This window comes from Leopardus geoffroyi, chromosome B2 (assembly GCF_018350155.1).
Source record: "Leopardus geoffroyi isolate Oge1 chromosome B2, O.geoffroyi_Oge1_pat1.0, whole genome shotgun sequence".
Classification (NCBI taxonomy): Eukaryota; Metazoa; Chordata; class Mammalia; order Carnivora; family Felidae; genus Leopardus; species Leopardus geoffroyi.
This window is the reverse complement of record NC_059332.1, coordinates 125139883-125156140: the sequence shown is the minus strand read 5'-3', so window position 1 is coordinate 125156140 and position 16258 is coordinate 125139883. Positions and strand designations below refer to the sequence as shown.

The 16258-nt window shown below is 43.6% G+C and overlaps 1 protein-coding gene across 7 annotated transcripts in view; it reads left to right on the top strand.

Moving 5' to 3' along the window:
• NHSL1 (NHS like 1) overlaps positions 1–16258 on the top strand; it is a 246822-nt gene that overhangs the window by 109666 nt on the left and 120898 nt on the right. For 2 of the 7 annotated variants that reach the window (XM_045499797.1, XM_045499792.1), the window contains exon 1: positions 763–1577. The exons of the other annotated variants lie outside the window; for them this stretch is intronic. In XM_045499797.1, the coding sequence (XP_045355753.1) occupies positions 1376–1577 (202 nt within the window). In that variant the 5' untranslated portion in view covers positions 763–1375. Of the gene's footprint in view, positions 1–762; positions 1578–16258 lie in introns of those variants that run through there. 7 annotated transcript variants of the gene reach the window in all.

Here is a 16258-nt window from a genome sequence, read left to right as displayed (position 1 = left end):
TGGAATTATGTTGGCTTTGGGTGAAATGCTGCACCCAGTGCATTCCAACACGTGGCTCTAGATATTTTGCTTGTCATAATTAATGGTTTTATGAGTCTCCAGGCTAGAGCCTGCAGCCAAATGCTGTTAACATAGCTCTCAGATGATGGTTCTTCTCGATAGCATGATCTTTCAAAGCTGGAGAGGAATGACCCCAGGGGCTGCCAGTGGGGAGGCAGAAGAGGGTCCTTGGTCTCACCCCGCACTCTGGCTGCTGGTGGAAGACAGCAGAGACAGCAACAGGTGCAAGAAAGGCTGCATTTCACCTTTGTTGAAAGCTGGGAAAGAAGGAATCGCAGACTCAGTTTAATTCTCTTTGGGAATACGTTTTCTTAGATGATCACATCCCTAACTCAGCCAAAGAATGCTGGATGTTTATAAAACTGTATGTTCTTCTAACCCCCTCTTCTCAAAATCCTACCTTCCTAAGTGTGGTCTGATGATAAATCATCAATTCTTCTTCTTCTTCTTTTTTAAATTTCCAGAAGTCTGTATTCTGCACAGACTTGCATTTCCGTAGCTTTGCTGGAGTTCAGAAGTTTGAGCTGCCACTGAAGTATTGACTGTGGAGAGGAGGCGGGGTTTTCTGTCTCCAATGAGGTGCCTTCAGTGTCCGGGAAGCCTATTGCCTTTCCCAGGAGCGTTTACTCTGTGATCCAAGCAATAGCCACGCAGCCTGGTTTATTGTTTGTGGAGTCCTGTGGATCCTGAGCGGTTCACTGACGGGGAAAGAGGGCAAGTGGGCGCTGTGTGATTCGGTGCTGCGCTGCGACAAGGGAGCCGAACTCTTTGATTTCTCCTGGGACACCTGTGTGGGCGAAGTTTAAACGGGGCGCCCGGGTTGACCCCCGAACCTCGTTCTCCAGCCCGAGGAGCTCCTTCCGTCTGCAGCAGACGGCTGCTCCCTGCCCGTGTGGGGAAGGATGCCTGGGAGAGGAGCAGGATTACAGTATGGGATGCTAGGTATCCACCAAAGAATCGGAGTGCCTTGGTTCCGTTCTCCAAGTCCTGACAAGTGTTCCTGAAATGAACGCGTTGCTTCATTTTTAAAGTTACACCAAACCAAGTGCCACAATGTGGCTAGGATAACCAAAAAAAAAAAAATTTTTTTTTCTTTCTTTTCTTTTTGTTTCCTAACCCCTCATTTTCCTTTTCTTTGTAATTGGGTGACATAGGAGCAAGCAGTCTTGCCGCATCACGCCGTGCCTGACTCCCAGCGCTGTCTGAATTAGTGGGAAGGAGCAGGTTCGTCTAAAGGACATGGAACAGTTGTAAAACCCAGCGTCTGGTTTGCGGGGCTGTCCTTTGTCTGTAGTCGAGCTTGGTGTGCAAGAAGATGAAAAAGGAAGGCTCTTCAGGTTCTTTCAGACTCAAGTCAAATTCAGGGTCTCTCTCACGTGCTGTGAGTTGGATAAATTTCTCCTCCTTGTCCAGGCAGACAAAGAGGCTGTTCCGCAGTGATGGAGAGCTCTCGGTTTGTGGGCAGCAGGTGGAAGCAGATGATGAAAACTGGAATTACAGAACCCAGCCCAGAAAAGGTGACTTGATGTTTTTTGTTTGTTTGTTTTTGTTTAAATTCTTAGAAGTTTGCAATGTAGAATTCTTTTTCTATCGCTGATTCCCCTTCGTGATTTTTGGCCCCCTTAGGACTTTTTGTTTGTCTTCGTTTTGGAATTCGGTGTCATTCACATTGATTGTTTCCATGTCTAAAATAAAAGCGCTCTTCCAGCTAGATTCAGCTTGAGACGGTGTCCTCCTGAGAAGGGCGAAATAGCCGCCTTTTGTCTTCAGCACTCTTTCCCCTCCGCAGATCCGCACACTCAGGTGACTTGTGAAAAGTTCAATGGTAAAACCACCCTCACGGAGCTCTTTTCTGAAACAGTATGCTGACAAAACTCTGGGAGTCAGGAATGGTCTGCTTGCACCTTCCTTTAAGAAGATTGATGAAGTTCATGACACTTGCAACAAACAGGTGTTAGAGTGACATCAAGGAAGAGGAACACACGAAGGGCTTGCCCTTGATACTGTGGCCAAAAGGAGTTTTTGGATTTCTTTCAAGTTCCTTTTCAGACCCGTGTTGGTCTCTGTGCCGAGGCTTGGCGTGTTTTGCCTTCCTCAAGGTGAAGAAAAATATGAGCCCCAGTGGGAGAGAGGGAAATATTTCAGTATTTCTTAACACACCCCTGTTCTGTGTTTAGAGTTTCTGAGTTCTTCCTCTTAGAATGTTTACTGTAGAGACTGAACTGTTGAGCTCTAAAATGGTTTCCCCATTCAGTGCTGTGGCAAAGCCCGGTAGGGGGGCGCTATTTAAGTATTACAAAGGAGTCCAGACATTCCGTGTGATTGTGTTTTCCCTGTTTATCACATTCTTCCCGTGCCGAAAGGAACCTCGCTGGAATCTTTCAGCGACCTGTTCTTTCCCTTCTTGTAGGAAACAAAACTGCTGAAACCCGAGAGAGTAAACACAGTTAAATATGTGCCGATGGGCGCGGTGGTTCTATTCCACGGACTCAGGATTTCGCACGGCTCTTCCTCCTGTATACTGTGTGTTAAGCCATTTGTTCTTCTCTAGTAAACTGTGGCACAGGAGGGACGAGTTAATGCTCTTAGAAGATGTCAGTTGTTTATTATGTCAAGGAGGGGGTCAGCAGTGGTCCGCTGCCGCTGAGCCTACATATGCAGGTTTTTTAGTTCAGATGGGGCATGAGTGCCACGCAGAGAAAAGGCATTGTGCTTTCTGGACGGAGTTGTGTGGTTTAGGGAGTCCACGAACTTTCCTCTTCCAAATCGGGAACGAGCTGTGGTTGTGGCAAATGGGTGGGTTGTCATGTTGGAGGCAAAAACGTTTGGAGGGTGGATACAGTCGTGTCGTGGTGGTCAGAGGGTGTAGTTTTGATCCCCTTGGCCTTTGCCAAAGGGGGTTCTTTTGTGACTGTTTTAAATCCGTCACTGTCACGTTTCCGTTAAAGCTGATGCGCGCGTGAGCGTGTCGCTTCAGGATTTCTACTGGAGACGCTCCATCTAAACACTAAAGGGAAAGAGACTGTCAATTTGCATGTGTTCGTTTTAGCTGGGAAATGAAGCAAACACTGTCCACTTGACTTGTGAAAAATAATGACGTTCTTGTGGAGAACTGGGATGGCTTGTAAAGGGAGGGGGGGTTCGTTTCTGCAACAATACAGAAGATTGTGCCCTTTATCCCTTAATGTCATTGGGGATACAGTCGCCCCATGAGGAGAAGTGGAGGCATAATACAGGGCGTAGATTTATTCGGTTCTTGGAAATCATTGCCTGTGGGTAATATTACCATTTTTGACATATGGAGTTGGGGGGACAGCCTTAAAGAGCTGCCTAGAGATCATAGTGGGTACGATTCTATTCTGTTTTTGACTGACATCGGACTTACAGAAGAAAATTGTCTCCCAAGTTTGACACGCTGTCCCAGGGGCACGTTATACCTGCTGACCCTTATTTCAAATGGCCCTTACCTTCGGAGAAATACAGAAGTGACATTTGTTTACACTTCCAGATCAAAAGAGGATAAATCTTTCAGAAAAATTATTCAGGATTAGATTGTGTTGTTGTTGTTGTTGTTGTTGTTGTTGTTTTCCATTAGCAGCGTCCAGTACAGCTAAAACTCTAGCAAGGATTCTCCATCAGTGCTAAGAATGCCCAATGGCCATACTAGGATTTGGTTGCAGATAAACGTGCAGTGGAGACATGCTGGTCCGATGGGAATTGCATAGCAGCTTTCTTTTACTTCCTATCTGTCCGTCCAGACCACATGCTTTCCTTTCAGCCTGCTCCCCAACTCCCTTTAATCTACACAGGTTTCTAAAAACCTGCTTTCCCTGCTCCCCTCCCCCACAGACAGACGCCACCACCAGGCAGTGGCAGCTACAGGTAGGGCAGTGTAGCTTAACAAGTTAACCTTGCTTTAGGGTAGTGTCCTGTGTCTTCCCCGCCAACCCCCCCCCCCCCCCCCCCCGTGGTACCTCTGGCTGCTGGGGTGTCCAGTTATGCAGCCTTAGGGCTTTCTCCCTTCCATCCAGCAGCTGCCGCAAGGCCAGAGTGCCTGCCTGCTCCCTGGCCGCTGTCTCCAGGTCACATTCCTTTGCGCAGCTAGCCCACGGAATCCCTCCTGTCAGTGTGGTCAGTATGTTGTATGTATGTTCATTTTCTAAAACAGTTCTTTGACGTTTCATTTCAGAAGTTCTTTTTGCAGGGAATGCCCATGCCGGATTGCTTACTAGTAACATCAAAATAAAGTTCTTAAGCAGTTAGTCTGATGGGTATCTTTCCGGACACAAACCTATTATACATTTGTAGTTTAATGTTGCTGCTTATACTCAAGAAACAGTATAAAACTACAGTGCCTGGAAAATTTTTGGACGATGTTATTATAAGATTAGATGCTATCAATAGGTTACTTTTCCTGAGTCTAAAAAGTAACCAGAGGATACATAATTGATATGTCCAAAGCAATCCCAACGAGGCACCTGCATGTTTCCTTTTATTCCAGCCCATGGCAAGTTTCAAAACTTAAAAACATTTGTACTCAGGAAGGTAAAAATGAATTAAGTAACAGCAGTGATCAGTTCTTATATTCTTAGTGGGATATGACCCATTACAATAGCAGATGATGTTTTGACTTAATTAGCCATAAAAATCAAGGGTGTGAATCAGTATCCTCTTGGGTATAAATTTAGTGAATCATGAGCTGTTTTAATAGATGCCAATGTAGTAAAAAAGTGGAAGTCAGTTGTAGGTGAGACAATAGGTAGCTTTTCACATGGATCTGTGAGGGCATTTACTGAAGGAACTTCTAGTACTTCATGTGGGATACAAAGAAATATAGCACCCAGGCTGTGAAGTCATGGAATCCATTCTTACATGGAGAAGCAGATAAGACATCTAATGGGGAATTAAAGAGAAAATGCAGGATAATTGTGAAAACTGTAAAATGAATGGCTTAGATGAGAAGGTCCAGATAAAGATACTTTATCTTGAGCATTTTCATGTTTTGCATGGCCTTCTGGCTGTTAGCATTGATTCACACAACACTTAATGAGCTCCTGCTTTGTTTCCAGCACTGCGGAAGGTTCTCAAGGGAAACTAATGACTAGTATTTATTCTGTGCTCCCCCATCTTGCTCACTTACCCTTCTCTTGTCAAATAAAACCAAAAGAGGTGGAATAATAATGGGGTAGCCTCTCACTGAGCAAAGCATGTTTTGTTGTATCCCCTGCTCTGTTCAGCTGGGCAGAGGCGTGATTGATGATCCTGGTATTGGCAGGTCAGTGCATAGAGAGGGTAATTGACATGCAAAGCCTCAATTTAAACCATAGTTTCGTTCTCCTCTTCAGGACTTTTATCATATGTGCTAGTAACATTACCCAATTTGAATTATTTGAATTTCAGTGGTTTTTTTCCGTCCCAGGAACTACAAAAAAGAGCCAGAGAACGGCCTTGCTAGGTATCAGGGGTAATGAATAATCCATACACAAGATAATCAATTGTTGAGTGTGGGAGTTGGCTGTGTTTAAAGTAATTTCATCCCAGTGTCCTCCCTAGTAAAATAGTTGGCAGAAAACAGGATCCTTATTCATAATTAGATTAGCAATGATTTCAGCTATCACAACGGGTGGGGTGGGGGGGGTGGGGTGGGGGGGGGAAGGCACAAAAGGCCAAAAGCAGCAAGGTCAAGATCCTGTTTCCATGTAAACAGCTGTGATTTATTTTTGATCATAAAATCTTTAAAATTGTGGGATTTAAGGACATTTTCTTCACGGCATTAAAGAAACCTAAAAAGTATTGGCAAATATTGCTAAAGTAGCCCCCCTGCATTTGAGAGTAAAACTAGATAAATAAGTAATATTTCTTTTGAGGGTCACTAGGTACATTGGAAGAGTAGCTAAATGGAGTTCATCGTGGTGTCTTAATAAAAGAGATGAGCAGAATATTCTCAGTGCAGTAACTGTAATGTTTCCCTTCTTTCTACTGAAACTGACATTCTGTGAAAGAGACGAATAGTGAGTGCCACTTAATATTTTATCTGGTTCACTGAGACTGCCCTTTATTGACCTTTGATTATTTTTTCTTTTGAAGTTGGGAATCTCTGTTGTCTTGCTGCCTTGTTTTATCGCAAACATGATCTTATTTGTTATTAAATTGGTGAAATTCTGTTGAAATGGTGTTTTATCTAATTTGTTGATTTGTTTTGAGAATTAGACACTTACTTAGATTATTAGAAAGAGAGTATTAAAAGAAGTAACTTTGGGGCGCCTGGGGGGCTCAGTCGGTTAAGCGTCTGACTTCAGCTCAGGTCATGATCTCGAGGTTCTCGAGTTCGAGCCCCGTGTTGGGCCCTGTGCTGACAGCTCAGAGCCTGGAGCCTGCTTCAGATTCTGTGTCTCCCTCTCTCTGCCCCTCCCCTACTCATGCTCTGTCTCTCTCAGAAATAAAAATAAAAATGTTTAAAAAAAAAAAAAAAGAAGTAACTTATTGTCAGAGCATTCATTTGGAAGTTTGTAACCTGTGTTCTTCTTCACTGAAATGCCTTTACTCGGTTTTGAAAACTTTTTTGAAATTGTTCTTTTCAAACAGTTGGTTTTTAAAATAATTTCAAAAGACCCTACACATTAATTAGTGTTAGTTTTTATAAGCCTCTTACAATTACCGTAGAATGTGTTATATTTCTACGTAATTTCAAGGGTTTTGGGTAACCATAATATTTTCTATCAAAATTTTATTTATTTATTTATTTTTTTTTTTCAACGTTTATTTATTTTTGGGACAGAGAGAGACAGAGCATGAACGGGCGAGGGGCAGAGAGAGAGGGAGACACAGAATCGGAAACAGGCTCCAGGCTCTGAGCCATCAGCCCAGAGCCCGACGTGGGGCTCGAACTCACGGACCGCGAGATCGTGACCTGGCTGAAGTCGGACGCTTAACCGACTGCGCCACCCAGGCGCCCCTCAAAATTTTAAATAAAGTGTTTTTTAATGACACTATTTCCTATGAAACACTTCCGTCAATTCCAGCCTTATCAGTTTTAAATTCCTCAAGGTCTTTTGTATCTGCAGCCTCTTGTCCATCCAAACTATTCAGGCCTGCTCTGCTCTCACCTTGCCTTCTGAGTGGTCTTCTACTCCTTCTTGTTATCTTCATCCTGGTCCCCCTTTGAGCCATCTGTAAGTCTTGAGTCTACACTGTAATCAGAGTGACCTTGCCCAAATGCAAATATAATTGGCTCACTCTTCTGTTGCACCCCATTGCCTACAAAATAAAGCCTATCTTACCTAATGGAGTGTGGGCCCTGTGCCCTCTGCCCCCCCCCCCACTCTCCTCCCTCCCCTGCCCTTTTTTAACTCCCCCAGTAGCAAATGGATGCATTGCTCTTACACAGCCCTACCGTGTATCTCCTGCTCCCGGGGCCATCATGCTCCAGTCCCCGTCTCTGCCGGCTGGCTTCCTGCTGGACCTTCTCTGCTTTCTTTAGAACTCCGTGAAGCCTTCCCTAGTTCCCAAAGGGTAGAGCTGATTATTCCCTTCTCTGTGTGATTTCTCCACCTTCTACGTACCTCGGTAATTATGTTTGTTATATACTAGATTGTACTTATAGCTTATGTGTCTGTGTCTTTAGCTAGACTGAACACTTTTAGGACAGAGACAAAGTCTGATTTATCCGTTTTATCCCCCAGGCTAAGTGCTCAATAAACGATTGCTGACCGGGTGAACATAACTCATCTGGGACCCTGTTAATAGTGCTGTTTGCACAGGGCACCGTGCCGAACGAGGTGGGGGGGTGGGCCATAGGTAGCCCTGTGTGCTCACTTTGTCCAATATACTGATGACTGTAACCTCACAAGTGCTCCCAACTCTGAAGTTTCTTTAAAAAAAAAAATTTTTTTTTTACATTTATTTATTTTTGAGAGACAGAGACAGAGCATGAGCAGGGGAGGGGCAGAGAGAGAGGGAGACACAGAATCCGAAGCAGGCTTCAGGCTCCGAGCTGTCAGCACAGAGCCTGACGCGGGGATCGACCCCACGAACTGTGAGGTCATGACCTGAGCCGAAGTCAGAGGTTTAACCGACTGAGCCACCCAGGCGCCCCCTGACTCTGAAGTTTCTTGAGTATCGCAAAAGAGAGGGTTCACTTTGGGGGAGCATAATTTTGGTGGCAGTCTTCCGTTTCCTGTTGCTCACTCAAACTTTGTGTGAATCAAATACTTTGTAGAAACGTTTGATCACGAGTGTTTGCACCCCTAGGGAAGCTGGCTTAGCAAACAGAGATGAAGTAGGAGACCGGCTGATGCGTGTCGACACGGCGAGGCAGCAGCGTGCTCGTGTGGTTCTTTCTCGACCGATTCCTCCGCTTCCACCCTTGCTCTCCCTGTCTCTGGCCTCCCCCGACCCCAAGGAAGGCTAATCTTAATGGAGCAGCCTCAGTGATCTTGCAAAACATCAGCCATAAGTCATGTCATGTAACCCTTCTGTGGTTTTCTTTCTCAGCGAGTTTGATAGTCTCCACAGTGTGCGGGGAAGTTCCTCCACGGTCTGCCTCCCTCACTCCATGGCTTCCCCAGCGGCACCTTTGAGTCACATCAGGACTCTTGCTGTTGAGAGCAGACCATGAGGTTGACCTTCCCTTCACCCAGCTATGCCCTTTTGACCGCTCCCTCTCCTCTTTCAGATATTTGCTCAAGAGCCATCTCCATGGCCCTGTTTAAAGTTGTCACATCTTACCCTCCTCTTAGCCTTTCTAGCCCCATCTCTATTTTTCTCCAAAGCACTTACCACCATCTAACATACTATATGCTTTATGTACAGCTGACCCTTGAACAAGACAAGGGTGATGGGCACTGACCCCTATGCAGTCAAAAATCCCCATATAACGTTTGACTCACCGAAAACTTAACTACTAACTAAGACGGCTGCTATTGACTGGAAACCTTACCGATAAGCTAAGGAATTGATGAACATATTTTGTATATTCTGTGTATTATATGTTGTATTCTTACCTAAGCTAGAGAAAAGAAAATGCTGAGAAATTTATAAGGAAGAGAAAATACATTTATAGTCCTGTACTGTATTTATTGGAAAAATTCGTGTATAAACGGACCTGCATGGTTCAAACTCTTGTTCGAGGGTAACTGTCTTTATTTTCAGTACCATCTCCTAAAACTAGAACTTAACCTCTAAGACAGGAGAGGTTTTTGTATGTTTTGGTAAGCAGTATTTCCCCAAGCCTGGCACATAGTAGGTATTCAGAAAAGTTTAGTGGAAAGAGAGAATGGTGCATGGAGCACTGAGTCGGGAAATCTAATAGTTCTGGTTCTGTCACTTGCTCATAATGTGACCTGGAACAAGTCACATCATGTGTTTAAACTCTAGTGTTCATTTTTGTAAAATGGGATAATACCTAGTCATCGTACGTGTGGGTAGGAGGTGCAGCTTAGTTATTGAATAAAGGAGTTTATGTTTTATTGATACTGTATCAGCTTACCGTAGGTTGGATCTGGTTGTACTCAATGATAGTGTCCGAAGAGGTTGGCCATCTCTTTGCTATCGATAGTCAATTAAGCCAAAAGAGGTAGTTGTACTAGTGTAGAATATACTATTCTGTAGAATTCTCAGTGTAGAAATACGTGTTTTTAAATCGAGTTTTCTAAAAAGTTTATTTATTTATTTTTGAAGGGCGGGCAAGGGGCAGAGAGGAAAGGAAGTGAATCTGACTGTGTAGAGCCTGGTATGGGGCTCAAACTCACCAATCATGAGATCATGACCTGAGCTGAAGCTGGACACTTAACCGACTGAGCCACCCCTAGAAATGAGTGCTTTTAGAGTACTTGTATAACTCAGACAACCCAACTGGAAGCTGTCATCTCCATTACATAATCCTTCAGGTAATATGTACCACAGTTTTGATGTCAAATCCTGAAATGGTTAAAATACTCAATTGAACGTCATGTGTAGATCAGTCCCACTGCCTATAAGCATCTAATGAGGGCTTGCCATGGCTGGACACTATTAGTAACACGTTACATGAGAAAACTCATTTAATAAATATTGTCTGGATACCGTAAGTATCAGATAAAATAGTAGCATGATAAGCAAGGAAAGGTCACTAGGGAGTACTGAAAACCGGGCAGAGAAACAGAGGTGGTGAGACAGGGAATCGAGTGTAATTCTTCAGGAAGAGAAAGGATGTTGAAAGCACGTAGGGTATCTTGAGGTCTTGGACCCAGTATCTTTGGGTTCAAAGGTACAGGCTCTGCTGTGAGACTCTTTAGGCATGTGCGTCATACCTTACCTGAAGTTGAAGCTCCTTGAAGTCTATTCTCTGTCTTATCCAGTGTCTTGCACTTTGCAAGAGTAGGTATTTGTTGTGTGAACATATGGTCGAGGCAATGTTAAGGGGAAACCGCTTGCTTATGGCACACAGAATGGATTTGAGCGGCGTAGAGCCTGAGAAGCGACAAAGTGCCGAGCACTTGGAAGCAATTATATAGGCACATGAGTTATGGATAGTTATGGAGCTCCAGATTTTCGTGTGAGGCTTTCTTTATTAAGGGAAGTCCCGGGATTTAAGACTTACTTGTTGGTGTCGCGTAGCATCTGTGATTTTTGTAGTTATGGTTATGCGTTTGCTCGCTTTACGAAATGTGGGTAGTCTTCACATCGCGTGTCTAATCTTCCTGATTAAAGATGATATTCATGGTGACCACTATCTTAATAAATGTGATCAGAAAACTAACATATAACCAGCATACATATTGTTTGTATACAGAGCCATGCGTGTGTGACGCTGGGAGGCGGGAAGCTGGTTGTAGTGATCTGTGGTCTGCCCCTCTTCAGCTCTAGTAAACCTTTCTCTTCTGTGCCACCAAATTTGGCATCCCAGATTGTTCTCTGTCATTTATGGCTGAAATTCGATGACTGACTAGTCATCAGAGACATTACACCAGCAATTATTTATTTAGTTCTTGCTGGAACCCATCACCATGCCGGTTGCACAATATTTTGGCTATGTAAATATATATGACACATGGTGGGCGCTTGCCTATCAGGTGTCTGAGACAGTCGCCCTTGAAGGATTTGTTAGCCGGTGTTCCCAGCTAGTGCTCCCCCTGGGCCAGTGCTACCCTTTGCTAGACTCATTCCCGCGATCTGGGTTTGTCTTATGGATTCTTGTGTTTTGAGAGCTTCTATTGCCAGGTAGGCTTGATAGAGAACAACGCCTTGGGAGAGCCCCATGGAGGAGCAAGCCTCTCTCAGATTCCAGGAGAAAATGGCTTGAATTGTGAGTAACCTGGAATGACCCTGCACACAGGGCCTTCCCTAGAGCAGGCACTCATTAAGTGCCATTTTCATGCCCTACTACTTTTGAAAAAGAGTGTGTTGGGGGCGGGACTGAGTGGCAGATAATGGGAGAAGGTGGCAGTAGACTGGATGAGGGAAGAAGATGGGATAAATAATAAGGCAAGAGGAGCTAATGAGTCTCCATACTTCTCCATGCTGCCTTCCCTGTGCTAACAGTTTTCTGATCCGGTCTTCTAAAGCGGTAAAGTAATGGTAGTCTGCTGGGACTCGGTCAAGTTCCTGGATATGCTGTTTGCACAACTACTTGTACACTTGTAGTATTTTGAGGTTGTTTTCAAGATACAGCTTAATAAAGTTTGTATGTGTGGTTGAAAGGGTGTGGAACAAGGACAAAGGCTAATGTATTCACTGGTTAAAATAATTTTAGTGGCGCACGTAAATTATCTGATTTGGGTTCAACGTATGTTTATCCTTCTCGAAGAAAAGCCCATTTGCAAGTGAAAGCCACCAGCAGTTGAGATTTCCATAAACCGTATCACTCGATTTTTGTCTTTTCAGTAAACTTTAAAAGAGAGAGTAAGAGTAAATATATTTTACTGTTGATACGGTTCCCTTGCCCCTATTCCCGAAGGTTCTCGTTTACTTTGTAACTGGAAACGCCTCAGCTAAAGTAGAAACTGGGTGTCGGGTGTTTCTGGATTACGTTTTGAGATAAACCAGAATTCCTACCTGAACACAGGCGTGTCCTGCTTCGGTCTTGATTGGTTGGGGATTCTTTTACAAAGCATACAAAAGACAGTTTGTGAATTTGTCTTGGTGGGTGGTTGTGGCTGGTGTTGGCTTGGTCGCTGTGGTCATTTTGACCAGTAGTTATTTATTTACATAGTTTTTTTTTTCACCAACAGAAAGTACCTAGAGTGCTTTGACTTCCTGGGAAAGGAACTTTGATTTTTACCTTAAAGTAATTTTATTGCAGAGTTAATCAATATCCTTTATTCCTGCTATAAAAATATCTTTTAACCATTTTTCTTTTTAGCTGGCCGTCCCATTATTTGTCCTCAGGTATGAATGCCTGAATGTTGTTCTGTCCTAAGGATCCCACTTCTGTTTGATTTGTAAGGAGTTTTTGAGACACCCGGTTGCATTTGGGGCATTCTGATGGGCTACTGATGTTTTCTGAATCTGGCAACGTTGGGATTTTTCTCCGTTAACATTCCTTCGGATCATCAGACCTTGGTTACATCCCACACACTGGGGTATGTGTTAGTTTATCCACTTGACCTGGGTGCTTAAGTCATTGTAACGACGGAAAGGTCACAGAGCTAGTTTTAGAGATCTTGAAGGTTATGCGTCAACTCCAACTAACAGAGGTCAGAACAGAAATCAAATTAGTAACATTTCCTCAAATTTCTGAGCAAGTTGAGCCAGGTTGCTCTATAACAAATGCTTGTTTGGGATGGAATAAAGAATCTTCTACAGTAGAACTATAGTATGAATGTCTTAAATTTTTCAGTGCCAGAAAAATTTAATTACAGTTGACTTTTTAAAAAAAAAATTTTTTTTTTAATCTTTATTTATTTTTGAGAGAGAGACAGAGTGTGAGCAGGGGAGGAGCAGAGAGAGAGGGAGACACAGAATCCGAAGCAGGCTCCAGGCCCTGAGCTGTCAGCACAGAGCCCGACGCAGGGCTGGAACTCACGAATCATGAGATCATGACCTGAGCCGAAGTCGGACCCTCAACCGACTGAGCCACCCAGGTGCCCCCAGTTGACTTTTAATTTTTTTATTTTAAATTTTTTAATGCTTTATTTTATTTTACTTATTTTTTTGAGAGAGAGACAGAGCATGAGCGGGGGAGGGGCAGAGAGAGAGGGAGACACAGAACCCGAAGCAGGCTCCAGGCTCTGAGCTGTCAGCACAGAGTGCAATGTGGGGCTTGAACCCACAAATGGCGAGATAATGACCTGAGCTGAAGTCGGATGCTTAACCGACTGAACCACCCAGGCGCCCCTATAGTTGACTTTCTGTCAATGACTCTCAAAATTTTGCCCGTGTCCATAATAATAAGTACACTTTAGATTGGTTTATAGTCCACACATTGTGTATACATTTGACCCTTGAACGACATGGGTTTGAATTGCATGGACCCTCTTATACATGGATTTTTCCCCAATAGTTACAGTACAGTACTGTAAATGTATTTTCTCTTACTTATGTTTTTCTTAATAATATTTTCTTTTTTTCTAGCTTACTATGATGTAAGAATATAGCGTATAATACATACAACATATGAAACATATGGGTTAATCGACTTTATGTAGTTAAGTCTTCCAGTCAACAGTAGGCTGTTTAGTAGTTAAGTTATTGGGGAATTCAAAAGTTACACACAGATTTTCAACTGTGCAGAATGGGGAACGAGGGAAGGAGTTGGTGCGCCTAGCTCCCATGTTATTCAAGAGTCAACTGAACACACACACACACACACACACACACACACACACAATGAAGCAGAAGTTTTGTGAAGCTACTTCATTGTCACATGACTCCATGCAACAATTTTCTCTTCTGTTTTATTCTTTTTTTTTTAACTTTATTAATTCATTTAGAGAGAGAGAGAGAGAGAGAGAGAGCGCACAAGCAGGGGAAGGGCAGGGAGAGAGAGGGAGGGAGGGAGGGGGAGAGAGAGAGAGAGAGAGAGAGAGAGAAAGAGCCCCACTTGGGGCTCGAACTCACAAACCTTGAGATTATGACCTGAGCTGAAATCAAGAGTCAGAAACTTAACTGACTGAGCCACCCAGGTGCCCCTTATTGTTTTATTAGGCAGAAAACGTCAGTCCTCATCTACCGAAGTGATGTTGTGACTCCCTTATTATATCATAGCCTTCAATGGGTAAAACACTGTTTTCAGTAGACTTCACTTCCTTGGGTAGGTTCTTAATATTCTTGTGTACCAGGTCACTCCTTCACAATGTTTAAGAGTGACAAACTAGCATGGAGTGTCTGTGAATAATCCATGGTCATTTCAATCTTGTAGAAGGGTCTCGCACCTCTGAAGTGTCTTGAGATGCAATGTAGATTTGTGGGGCGTCTCAGCAGTCATCTGCTCTGAGGACTGACTTACAGTCATGAGCATGTAAGCATTCCCCATGGCAAGTTCTCTTCTAGGTTGACCTCTGGGCCCCTCTCCCATAAGGGGAAATGCTTAAAAATTAGGCGGGACTGAGTGATTTCCAGCGTAACCCTTGTTGCCTGATGGAGCACAGTGTCACAGAGCTTGTGTTCCCCAGATTATGTGCACCTGCTAACCGACCCAGGGGAAAGCTCATGAATAGCAATGTCTGAAGAATTTCTGCCTTGTTCTGGGGATTTTTCTATCATTATGCTTACTGGCCTACTGTCTGTCCCCCTTAGAGGAAAATCAGTTGGGAAGTTGCGTCCATTTAAGCTCCCTTTCCAATTGCTGGACTCTAGCCTGTATGTGTCAGATATCCGATGTCTAATTGGAGGGAGAACTCATTTCCTTTGAAACATAAGGTTATTGTAAAAAAAAAGAAAAAAAAAACAACAGAAAACAACAACTGGTAATTGGTTAGAGATACTTTTCTAATATGGACTATGTGTTAGCTGATATAAAATGTTAGAGGAATATGCCTTTTATTTATTTGTGTTTTCATATAATAGAAGCCTGCCTCATTCATCTTTCAGGATCTTATTTTTTATTTTTTAATTTTTTAAATGTTTATTTATTTATTTTGAGAGAGAGAGAGTATGAGTGGTGGAGGGGCAGGGAGAGAGGGAGAGAGAGAAATCCCAAGCAGGCTCCACACTGACAGCACAGAGCCCAGTGCGGGGCTCAATCCTACGAATTGTGAGATCATGACCTCAGTCGAAATCAAAGAGTCAGACGCTCGACCGACTGAGCCACCCAGGTGCCCCTCATCTTTCAGAATTAGCAATATTTTCTTAGGAATGTTGTTCTAAAGTAATCTCTGCAGATAGAGTTTCTTTGCAGGTTATGGTTGACACGGTATTCAGACGTGTATGGTCTCATTCCATTGTTATGACAGTCCCGTGAGATGAGCAGAAGAGGTGACATTATCCCCTTTGGTGGCAAGAAAACAGTCTCTGAAAGACGAAGTGACTTACCTGATGCCATATAGATAATGTATAGATTGGGTCTGAGTCCACTTCTTGTGACATGGTCACGCTCTTTCCATGACACTGTGCAGTGTCTCTGCTCAATCCACACAGCACAGTTGAACCTTGCTTTGAGGCTTCGGGCGTCCCTGTGAATAGTCACTGAACGGGTAAGAACCTGGTGATGCTCCCTGGTGGATGCTGAGATGAGTAAGATCTTTGCTTTGGCACAAAGTGGGTCTCCACTGCCTGCTGCTTGTGCCACTTCTGCTGGAAGGCTGTCAGCTCTCTTTCCCCGTGTAGTTGTGCCTGCCTCTTGTCCTCACCACGCTCTCACTTGGTATTTCTAATTTGTTACCCTGTGTGGAGGGTCTGGGCGATCCAATTTATTGCAACAGGGTTGGTCAAAAAATTATAATAATATCTTGAGCCATAATCCTGTGAGTGATGCTCTCTGGTCAGAGACCATTTTGGCTTCTTGACTTCTTGACCAGATGTTGAGTGGGTGAGTTTGTCAGAAAAGTGATCTCTTGATAAGTAGGATGTGACTGTAATAGGTAAATAAGTTTTTTCCATGTTTATCTTTTGTTGGCTTTTCTTCTCGGGACAGTTGAATGAAGCACGTGTTTGCATGAATGTTATGAAATTGTGACTTAGGCCATCCCGGTTCTTGTTGTAAATGCTAGATTTTAAACACTTCTATAAAACCACTGTGACTTTTCAAGGAGGATCACTGCACTGTTTCACGTAATAAACA